The sequence below is a fragment of the Lactuca virosa genome, chromosome 2, assembly GCF_052849685.1.
Source record: "Lactuca virosa cultivar CGN04683 chromosome 2, Lactuca_virosa_CGN04683_v6, whole genome shotgun sequence".
Taxonomy (NCBI): Eukaryota; Viridiplantae; Streptophyta; class Magnoliopsida; order Asterales; family Asteraceae; genus Lactuca; species Lactuca virosa.
The window spans coordinates 146,115,040-146,126,940 of record NC_136427.1 but is presented as its reverse complement, the minus strand read 5'-3'; the positions used below and the strand labels follow the sequence as shown (position 1 = coordinate 146,126,940).

The window sequence follows — 11,901 nt, the reverse complement described above, 5'->3', positions numbered from 1 at the left end:
AACTAGATTAACGACATTACAAGTAATAATACGAGAAAACCTTTTTATAATTATTATTCATAAAAGATGTGTGTGTATGTATATGTATAACCATGTATTGCATTCCTAAACTATGCCGTTTATAGTTTGTGTGTATGTATATGTATAACCTTGTATTGAATTTCCAAACTATACCGTTTATAGTTTGTGTGTATGTATATGTATAACCTTGTATTGAAATCCCAAACTATACTATTTATAGTTTGTGTGTATGTATATGTATAACCTTGTATTGAATTCCCAAACTATACCGTTTATAGTTTGTGTATATGTATATGTATAACCTTGTATGAATTCCCAAACTATACTGTTTATAGTTTGTGTGTATGTATATGTATAACCTTGTATTGAATTCCCAAACTATATCATTTATTGTTTGTGTGTATGTATATGTATAACCTTGTATGAATTCCCAAACTATACCTATTATAGTTTGTGTGTTTGTATATGTATAATCATATATTGATCTGAAAACTATGTGGTTAAGCTTGTAAGTTGAAAACGTCCCTTATGCTCAGCATAATACAGAAGGGATAAAATGTCTAAATATTTTTATAAAAGTATAGAAACTGTATGTTGGTATCGATTGCATCCGTTTTAAGTTTATTGAAATCCTTTTTGTATAAATTTCATAAAACCATTTATGTTTGGCTTGTATTCCCCCCTGAAAACATTAAAAACTCGGAAAAATGTATGGTTATGAACTCACCTGCTGCGAGTGTTGCGTACGTAAGATTGGTTGCAGGAAGATAAGTTTTGAGTGAAGACTCGAGTATACACGGATCCTATTTAACATATAATGACATATATTTGTATCAAATTAGTGTATAATACAACTAGTTATGATAGGGAATCACCCTAGGGACTAGGAAACACTTGAAACTAAGTGTTAGAATCACATGTGATTGAATAAGGGAGGTTCACGGCCACACTTAGGTGTGTACGGCCATGGAGTGTACGGTCGTACACTCATGGTAAAACATGCTAAAGAGTGTCTTTGAACAATGGGGAAGCTAGTGGGTCGATTGCTCATCAAGAATATGAATTAGGTTCTCACTTTGGAGGCCCTTTTGGGGTGTTTTGAGGTGTGTACGGCCATACAAGGGTGTACAGCCGTACACTCCTTTTGTTCTTGCAAAATGGTCGATTTTTGGGTCTTAAATCAAAGGGGTTCAAGGGTTCAAGAGTTCTAATGGTTAACTAGCACCTAGCAAGTGTTTAAAGCCTCATATCATGGACTTAACAAGGGTGTACGACCATAGATAGAGTGTACGGCCGTACACTCTTGATGTTCTTGAGTTTTGAAGATGATTCATGGATGAAATCATGAATCCTTCCTAGATAATGAAATGAATCAACTAACCAAGGAAGAATACTCACTTTTCTTGAAGATCTAGGTGAAAAATCTTGATGATAGTTGAGAGAGAATCCGAGTTCTTGACTTGAAAGTTGAAGAAATGAATGAAAAATGAAGGGAAGGCTTATATATAGGGGTGAGTGTACGGTCATCATGGGTGTACGGCCGTACACCCATGTGTACGGCCGTACACTCCTCTTGAAGGAGTGTTTGGCCCGAAATGCAACACTATGACTTAAGGTAATTCATCCCTAAACCCAAGCCTTGGTTGTACTAGGCTTAGAACACTTATACAGGCTCTAAACAATGCCAAAAGATAGCGGAAATGAGTCTGACTTTGATTGAATTGAACGATTGAACAAGATAGAAATTTCGGGTTGTCACATAATTACCAAACAAAAAGTGTCCAAACAATATCTTTTTGGTATATATCATTTTAAAAAGTCCAACAATCAAATCGATCGTGACTAATCTAGACTCAATTCTCAGATTATATCTACGAGTATTACAATTGAAACTAATAACTTAACTATGTATAACTGACTAATTATAAGCAAAGTAAATTAATTAAGCTAAATTATTTATAAATTAAATTAAAGTGAATATCATTCTAATTAGGGATGAGCATTTGGACCGGGGAACCGGCTGGAACTGGTACCGGAACCGGAACTTGATGGAACCGGTCCGGCTGAGACCGGGACGATATTCTTGTGAATTTTTGAAACCGGGAACCGGTAGAACCGGCAAAAACGGGAACCGTATGTTGCTATTTCTTGATAACCGGTTCCAACATTGAAGACACGGCAAGAACCGGTAGAACCGGCGGTCCGGTTCGGGCCGGTTCCAGCCAGATCGGTTCCTTTGCTCATCCCTATTTCTAATGTTCTACGCAAGCCAACGTAAACTTGGCCACACCGATTTGTATTTGCTGAATAATTTATTTAGTTGCCGAAGTTGTATAAAGTGATTTCAAATCGGCATTGTACAGTTTGATTTGCTTACTTCTTCAAACTGTAGGTTTGGATGAAAAACAGCAAAAAATGGATGAGGATTCAGCTCCCAACATTCAAAACTTTAAACTTTGTGGTTGTAACTTGTAAGATTTTTCTTTTTTGGGCTCTATGTATAATCAATAATGGGCCAAACAGACATAAATCATAGTTCATCCCACATACTAGCAGTATCCGACCCATTGACCCAATGACCCAATTTCACATGTTTACCCAATACCCGATATGTAAGAGACTTCGACTCGAGTAACCCGTAAAACCCAAAACCCCATTTGCATATCTTCTCCATTGGAGACCACCGGCGTATCAAATGGATTCATCACCTTCCTCGCCGGCAACGCCGCTAAAAGCAGCTCACTTTAACATACAACAAGCGATTAATAAACTCCAAAACCAATGTTCTTCCTTTTTCCACAATCTCCACCACCAACACTTCTCCAGCACCCCCTTCGTTAACTCCAACCCTGACTTTACCAAATTTAACTTCGAATTTGCCGCGCCGGAGGTTGGAAATGTCTCTAAAAGGCCAACCGGTTCTCTATCTTTTGCAAAGAACCCTTTATGGGCTCGAATTGCCGCCGATAAGACTTTTGTCGGTGGTGGTGCTGGCATGTCGGATCAGGATATCGAACAGCGGTTAGCGGGTGTGCCCGTATACGCTCTCAGCAATTCTTCGGAGGAATTTGTTGTGGTTTCGGGTCAAAATCCAGTGAAGTCTCTAGGGTTATTCTGTTTCAAGGAAGAAGATGCCGAGACACTCCTTGGACAAATGAAATCCATGGATCCTAGAATGCGCCCAGGTTCGAAAGTAGTCCCCGTTGCTCTTAGCATGGTAAGTAATCTGAATTTCAAAATCACTGATTTTCAACTTGGCTTCGAAATCCTTTTTGGGGTTTTTCATTCAAGAATCCCACAACCACTTTGAACAAATGTTACAAATAGCATGATTTCTGTGTTAGTTTAGTAAGTAAATGCCATATCAATTAGAAAGCTTAAATCTTGTGATTCTTGTTGCAGGTTTTCCAGCTTAAAGTTAATGGGGTTTCCTTTAGGTTTATTCCAGAATCATCGCAGATCAAGAATGCAATTGAGGTGAGCAATTTCACATATAGACAACAGGGGTAGGTTATTCTATTCAAAGTAATTATTGTGTTATTGTATGCATAAATATGGGCCAATCAAATTTACTTATTTTTATAGAAAGTGATTAATATATATTATTGAATTAAATATAATTGAAAAATATCATCTTAATTAACTACAAGGGTAATTTAGTCAATTAATATAGATTTAATAAAGGAAAATTGCATTTTTTTAGGGATCATAGATTCTATTAATTTTAAAAATTCGATTTTACGAATTATAATTCTTTTAATTCAGACATTCTGACAGAATATGTTTATGAGTATATTCAAAAATAAAAATATTCTTGAACCATAAATAATAAAAATATTCTTGAACCTATTTTTTGATAATGACTTTAAAAACTTCTTGTAGAATAACAAATTTTTGAACAATCAAATGACGAATAAAAACAAAAAATACATTATTTTTTTATAGAATACAGGTAACAATTGTTAAGAATTACATTTATTGTTAAAGAATAAAACTAAAAAAACTTTCAAAACGGGAAAGAAAACATCAAAATCTAACAACGACACTGATACATTCTAAAAAAATAATGTTGCTTAGAATCACTTTCAATTTTGTGGTCCGTTCTTCAAGCATCAACTTCTGTGAAAACAAAACAAAATTGTAGTTTAGATTCCAATAATACGTTAGCAAATGAAAAATAAAAAACTAAATTCCTTTGGAAAAAGATGTGGACTTGTGAATTGCACCAAAACCAATAAACAAAAATTGTAGAACATGCATAAATCAGTGATAAAATATCCATACTCCATTCCAACAGAATTAGAATTCATGATTCCATTCCAACAGAATTGGAATTCGTGATTCCATTCCAATAGAATTGGAATCTCACCAATATCATCCATTGAATCATCTACATAAACAAATTAATTCCAAATGAAAGAAGCATCAAAGCGTCTATGTATTTTACTAATCGTTCTAGACTTGTACAATTCTAATTCAAACATAACTAAAAATGAAATATAGTCACACAACTCAAAATTAAAAGTCTGAGTCTAATATATTAATTGAAACCCTTTCTTATCAGTTCTAATTGAAAGCCAACTTGCCTACTGCCCACTAAACAAATCTTTCAATCCAATTCGGATTCAAACCAAGTTTAAAACCCCTAAAATTATTCATGTTTAGATTGAAGTTTGAAGCCAAGACATGGGAAAATAATTAATACCATCGATGGTGTATCATTATCAACCAATTAAACCAAAACCAAAGCTATACACAAAAAACTTATACCCAATCACACACAAAGGAAATATTAAAACCACACACAAAAAGAAAAAAAATCGAATCACTTCTGTGTTTCTTCTTCTTCTTCCACGTTTTCTGTCAAACGATCAAACCAAACACAAATTCTTCCCTTTGATTTCTATCAAACATTCAAACAAAAACAAAAAGGGAAAAGGACCTGTTAACGAACGGAAGCAACACCCCATCCTTCCCTCTTCCCTGTTGAACATCGAAACCAAACACAAAAAAAAAAAAAAAAACCTTATCGATCACTATCCAACATCAAACAAAAAAATAAATGAATCAAAAGGATTACCTGTTGCTGCTTCGTCCTTACCCTTCAATCCAACTATTTCCCAATTCCTTCGTGTTTATTTCCGATCGAACCAGGAGAAGAGCATCAAAGAACAGCCCCACCAAATCCTCGATCTGAAAACCCTTGATTCTACCTGAACTGTTATGGACTACATGTAAACAATCGTAATTCACAGAAAGGAATCACGATTTTTGTTGGGAAAGCGAAACCCTTACCTGCAGAAGCTGGCGACGGAGACGGTGCAAGTTAGAGGGTGGCGAAGACCAGAATTTGGAGATGGAGGAGAAACGAGTGGGAAGGAGAAAGAATGGAGGGCCGAAGATGCGTTATTTAGGGCAATAAAAGACGCCAAGGCTTTAATCTCCTTCCCTTTTCGCCATCGCACCGCCATTTTCGGCTTGGACTGCCACCGAACATCTTCTAGGGGTTGCTGTCACTTCGATCGACAAAAGAACGGAGGGATGAAGACGATGACCTGCTGTATATAAGAAAATAAATTAGGTTAAAAGTGAATGCTAGCGTGATTACAGGGACTATTTGTGGAAGCTATTTATCAAATTACTAAAATACCCTTGTTTATTTATTTAATTAATTAAATTTTTATTTAATTTTGATTGACCCACATTTATGCATACAATCACACAATAATTAGTTATAATACCTGAACCTATCTCTAACAATAATAATATTGTGATTGGCTTAGTATATCTAAAATAAAATCGATTTGAATTAATTGATAAATCTTGTCATGAAATGTAATCAAATACTATATATTATTATCGTTGTTACAATTATCAATTACTTCAATTATTTTGCATATTAGGCAAGACGCAAGGCTGGTGTATCAGATGACAGCTTCTCTGGTGTTCCTGTTTTTCAGGTTTATATTTATCTTTAGGTTATGGATTTTTATTCTATGTTTAAATACAAAAAATAGTAATATACTTTTATTTATTTATTTTTACTACAAAGAAATGAAAAAAGAATGCTATATATTTCATGTATCACATTTATTTTATTGTAAACATTTTATGGATGTAGTCAAAGAGCTTGGTACTAAGGAGCCAAAACGAAAGATATCGTCCTGCTTTTTTTAGAAAGGTTAGCAAAATTATCTTAATATTATTATTGCATACTAATAATAGTTTATTAATTAATTAATCCAAATTCTAAATTCATTCTATCTTTTTTACTACCATTTAGGAGGACCTTGAGAAATCTCTAGCAAAAGCTTCTACTCAACAAAGACATTTGAATCCTGCCCTTAAGGTGGGTGACCTTGAAGTCGCTGTTCTTGAGGATATAATACATGGCATGAAGGTTAGCAACTTAGCAATTTATCCTTTTTAATTGTTTTTTACTCATTAAGAATTGTTTGAATAAATGGTGTAAAAAAGTTGGGAGTTAATGGAAATGGCTTCATTTTTGCGGTTTTTTTAATTAAAGGGTTGTATCTTTTTTACTTAATTTAAATACTTTATTTTTGTTTATATAATTTCCCTTAATATTGTGCAATTTGTAATTTAGAAAATGTAAGGGTAAAATGGTCATTTAGTCTTATTCACACAGTTTATTCGGTCAAGAAAAGAAACAAATGATAATGTATACAACACTTTATCCATACATCGTAATCATGACCCATTATTGGAAAAAAAATCGTTAAGTCGTTTTTTTTGTATTAAGTAAAAAAGAAACATATGTATTATATATTTATGAGCAAATTACACGAATGGTCTCATTGGTTTGGGGTAATTTGTACGTTTGGTCCCTAACTTATTTTTTTAACTCAGAAGGTCCCTACTGTTTGTTTTTGTTGTGCGCTTGGTCCCTGTCTTACCTAATAAGACTATTTTGCCCTTGATTTTTTAATTTATTTAAATAAACACACACCCAACCCCACTTCCATCTCATTTTACCTTACCTTACCTACCCCACCTTATTTAAATAAATTAAAAAATCAAGGGCAAAATAGTCTTTTTAGGTAAGACGCAGACCAAGCGCACAACAAAAACAAACTGTAGGGACCTTCTGAGTTAAAAAAATAAGTTAGGGACCAAATGTGCAAATTACCGCAAACTATAGGGACCATTCGTGTAATTTACTCTATATTTATATATAGCTTAATGGATTAAGTCATGTCTTTATTGTGTAGGATGATTCTACAAGTGCTTGGGATGATGTTGTGTTCATTCCTCCGGGTTTTGGTTTTGATGGTTCAACTGACCAATCAAGGGAGTAGGAATTTAATTATAAAATTGTGATGGAATTTATTAAGTGTGTTAAGTAGTGTTTGGTATGATGGAGTTCGGGAAGGAATGGAATAGTTCATTCCATAGGAATGAAAAAAACGTGGGAATGGAATGAATATTTGCAGTAATACCATATATACTTGTGTAATTTGTATTCATTTTTTTTTACTAGTTCTATCATATTTTTTGGTTCCAAAACCACACCAAGGATACAAAAGTGATAGCATATCACGTTTCACAAAACGAAATCAATATTCTACAAAGAATGTTTTTATTTTGTGAACTGGAAATTTTGAAAAAAGTGACAAAACTAATATTAGATGCTAACGAAACGCATATTTATGTTACTAAAGAATTAGTTGTTGATTAAATGTTATTTCATCACCAAATCCTTGCGAATAAGTTTACAATCAAGAGAATCTTGGGGACAATCTCGTGAACGCATGCAAGATAGTGACACAAAACAAGTAAAAAAATTAGTAATTTTAAAGACATTTCATAGAATTGATGGTCGATTTATAACAATTTACTAAAATTTGTCATTTCATAAAATGAAACATTTACTTTGGACATTTTTAATGATTAATCTAATGCTCTTTTATAAATTAGAGAAATTTTCATATAAGTATAAGACTACAAGGAATCGTCTCAGCAAGATGGTCGGTAGAGCCGATGTGGCTCGGCAAATACCGGGCCATGAGCTCGGCATGCCGAGGTCAAGAGGTCAACTCGGTAGGTTTTTGTCATGATTCTCTCCTCCGCTACTAACAAATAAAAGGCTAGTTTTTAATTCTTTTTCCATCTAAAACCACTATAGATACCTACTAAACCATACCATTTTGCATCACACCAATACTAACCTTCTCGCAATTCGTATGTTAGCATATGTCACCCCACTTGACGGGTTACATGAGAATCTTAGGATGTCTTCACGTACCACTTGACATAGTCTCTACGAAATTTGCAAATATGTTCTTAGGTTGTACGACAAATATTTATGTTAGCTCACTTACAATGGTATTTGACAATTATATGTTCATCATGCAAATGTACATGGTTTTTCTGAAATGTTAGAAAGTTTGGATTGCTTCCACCGGGAATAGGAAAACTTCCCAAATGCACACCATGGTCAATACACACGAGGAAATTATGGTTATCCAATGGTCATACTTGAAATAGTGACGTCACAGGATATCCTCTCTAATAAATGAAAATAATTTTGACACTTGTCAATCTCTTATGAGTTTTGACACTTGTCATTTTATGGTATTTTTGAAATAAATATTATCTACTTGTCAATTTCTGGTTTATTTCGATTTTAAAATTTAAGTCATATACTTATATATATGTAAAGTATTAAATATAATATATATAAAATTAAATTGCAATGAATAAATTTCTTTCTTTCTTATTTTAAAGTTTTACATTAAAAAATATTTACAGCTTACACTTTAATGTTTAATCTTTTTTTTTTTAAATTAACCCATGTAATACACGAGTCTCACACCTATTTCAACAACATATACGGTGAAACTGCACAAGATTCTTCATTCGAGATGCGTGGAACACTATATAGAAACGAGTATTATCTTGTCGATGCGATCTATCCAGAGTGTTTTGTATTTTCTAAAACATTCACATGCCCTAATGATAATGAAAGAATTTTTTTTAAGAAAACCCAGGAAAAAGGGAGAAATGATGTGGAACGAGCATTGTTGGTGGATTTTAAAAAACCTGATACTTTTTGTAGATGAGAATAAACTTGCAGATATATGTTTACATGTATCATATTACTTAATATGATTCTAGAAGACAAATGAGCAGTGATATGTGAGTACGATGAAAACGCAAATCGTTCTAGTGACACAACCATTTGAGATTGGTGGGGAAGAATATATGACTAGAAGAGTGGCGATATGTAATCTTGAAGTCCATCACGATCATCGTAGCAACTTGGTGGAACATATTTGAACTGTTAACCACGTTGATTTTGTGGAACCCGAAGACGATTTGGCGGACTAATTTTCAGACGAATACTTTATTTAATTTTTATTAGTTTCCCATTTTTAGTTTTTAAATTATGAAAATTTTAATTTATCGTTAGATATTCCTTATTTCAATTTAATGGAAATTATTTTATAATTATATTTGTTAAAATAAATAAATTAAAAAGAACAAATATGTAACAAAATGACAAACCATTCCGTTCGAATAACAAAAAATCAGAAAAATATAACAAAGATTAAACGTTTAGATTAAAAAAAAAAAACACTATGTCAAATGTTATACGAGTAATACGACTCCCGGCCTAAAATTATATTTTTTCCTCAAATTAAACGTGAATCTCCCCCAAGAAGTTTATCCTTGACTCGTAACATATGGATAGCCTCTTGTTATCCGTGACATGACATGGCTCCATATCCTTCCAAAATTTAGGCTTTTCATTGGTCTTCATCATTGTTACTTCAACTTTACTTCTTAAAAATAATAGTGCAATTATTTTATGCATAAAACTATATAAAATTATAAAATCCTACCAATTTTGGTCTCAGTTTTGGTTCAGTTCATTGAACTTGTCTTTACTTCCTCAACTAACCAATACACCTACAAGAGAAGCTAAAGTTGTTTCATTTTAAGGATATTTTTGTTTAAATTTATTTATTTATATACCGACAATCATTAGATAATATAATTAAAAATTTAAAATGATTATGATCATGGCATGCAAAAATTTTCAATCTTATATTATTGAAAGAATACGAAAACCGTGATCGAATATAACTTTTAGGTTTTGAAAAAAAAAGAGTAAATAAAAGATTAAATATAATAATTTGTATCACGAGTCACGAGTGATGCAGTAAATTCTTTGCTTGTTCATGTCACATCGATTCCTTCTCTCTTATCCAAATTGAAGATTTTAATATAATATATCGATGAAAATGCTGTCATAAAATGAATTTTACATGTGTTTAATTCAAAACATATTTTAATAATAAAAAATAAAAACCTCCTAGACTAAAATTAATATCATTTATATGTTAAAATAAAATGATAGTGGATAAATTAGATGATAATTGTATACTAAATTAATAACATAAAAAGTCATTTGAATATCTAATTAAGATGAGACTGATAAAAATATATTTAAAAAAATTAAGAACAGAACTATATTTTTGTAGTTTTATATAACACTGTATAAGACAATAAACATAAGTTATTATAATAAAACCTATGTATTTGACGTTCATAAACTAGCTTATAAATTATCTTATTTTTTAAGTTTATTATAATTTATTGTTTGGTAAAAAAATAAAAAACAATTTATTATAACTTATAAATACTATAGAAGATCACAACCAAAACTTTATTCTTCTTCTATTTTGCCCTCTCTTCTTTCTGTAGTTGCATGTACACCATTGTTAGTGTGGAAGAAAATGATGGTGAGAGAGATAAAAATGACTTGTACACCATGATTTTTTTAAATTAGTTTTTTGATATGTTATTCATTTTTGGTATGTTATTTCAAAATAGCTTATTGATAAAATAACATATCAACACAGTCTAAAACAATTTAATACAATTTAATAAGATGGACCGGAGGACCACGGGTCTTAGTCGGTGGTGGGTGTGGATAGTGTCTTACCCAATGAATAACCACCAAATATACGCATAGGTTTGCCTACTTCTATAGTGTTTCCTTTCACCTAACTAGGAATATGAATAATGGAGGGATCAAAGTATTTTATATATAGTAATCCATGAATAAATAGATTTTATTGAAATTAATCTTCAATTTTACAACCCTCAATTTTGAGATACCCAATTTAAAATTTATATATTTTAATATAATATAATATAATTTATATTGTATTCAATAAATGTATTTCATTCGATTTATGATCTACCAAATACTATCGGATAAATTTTCTTTTCATCAAATTTATGATTTTATTCAAATTTGTTAAAAGGATAACACACACCAAAATCTTCATATATTAATAAAGAATAGTTTTTGTTCATTTGGGTGTGCCAGTAGGTCAATGTATATCCAGTGTCTCGGCTTGGTCCCCTATTTTGACTGTTTTCGTTCCAAGTTATCAGGTTGGAAGGCGAAAAGTCTTTCATTTGGTGGCCGTTTGACGTTGATCAAGTCTGTTTTTGGGAGCTTGGGAAGTTACTTGATGTCCATCTTTATGGTTTCGATCTTGGTTCTTAAGTCCTTGGAGGCTTTTCGTGCGAGATTCTTTTGGGAGCGGAGTTGGATGATAGGTGTATGCATTGGGTTCAGTGAGATAGAGTTCTGGTTGGTAGGAAAGAAGGGGGTCTTGGAGTTGGTAGTCTTTTCTCTTTCAATAGGGCTATACTTTTCCGGTGGAGTTGACGTTTTTATCATAACCCAGATCTGATATGGGTTCGTCTTGTTAGAGCTATTTATGGTTCTGATGGAGGTTGTGGTTCTTTAGTCCCTAAAAAAGATTGGATGGGTCCTTGGAATGGTGTTATTCGTATGATGTCTCACCTTAGAGATCGTGGTTTAGATTTGCTTTCTTT

At 32.4% G+C, this 11,901-nt stretch overlaps 1 protein-coding gene across 1 annotated transcript; it reads left to right on the top strand.

Annotated features, from left to right (window-relative positions):
* Positions 1–2,654: 2,654 nt before the first annotated feature.
* Positions 2,655–7,498, top strand: TIC22-III (Tic22-like family protein). Its single transcript, XM_079078568.1, has 6 exons — positions 2,655–3,238; positions 3,424–3,498; positions 5,925–5,981; positions 6,143–6,202; positions 6,305–6,421; positions 7,254–7,498. The coding sequence occupies exons 1-6, from the start codon at positions 2,717–2,719 to the stop codon at positions 7,338–7,340; spliced, it is 918 nt and encodes a 305-aa protein (XP_078934694.1). The 5' UTR covers positions 2,655–2,716; the 3' UTR covers positions 7,341–7,498.
* Positions 7,499–11,901: the final 4,403 nt, after the last annotated feature.

What these genes read in the sequence shown, in the direction of transcription:
- TIC22-III (XM_079078568.1), top strand. Translation starts at nt 2,717, where the DNA reads ATGGATTCATCACCTTCCTCGCCGGCAACGCCGCTAAAAGCAGCTCAC. An exon ending in AGATCAAGAATGCAATTGAG is followed by an intron (nt 3,499 to 5,924) that starts GTGAGCAATTTC and finishes TTTGCATATTAG; the next exon opens with GCAAGACGCAAGGCTGGTGT. An exon ending in ATATAATACATGGCATGAAG is followed by an intron (nt 6,422 to 7,253) that starts GTTAGCAACTTA and finishes TTTATTGTGTAG; the next exon opens with GATGATTCTACAAGTGCTTG.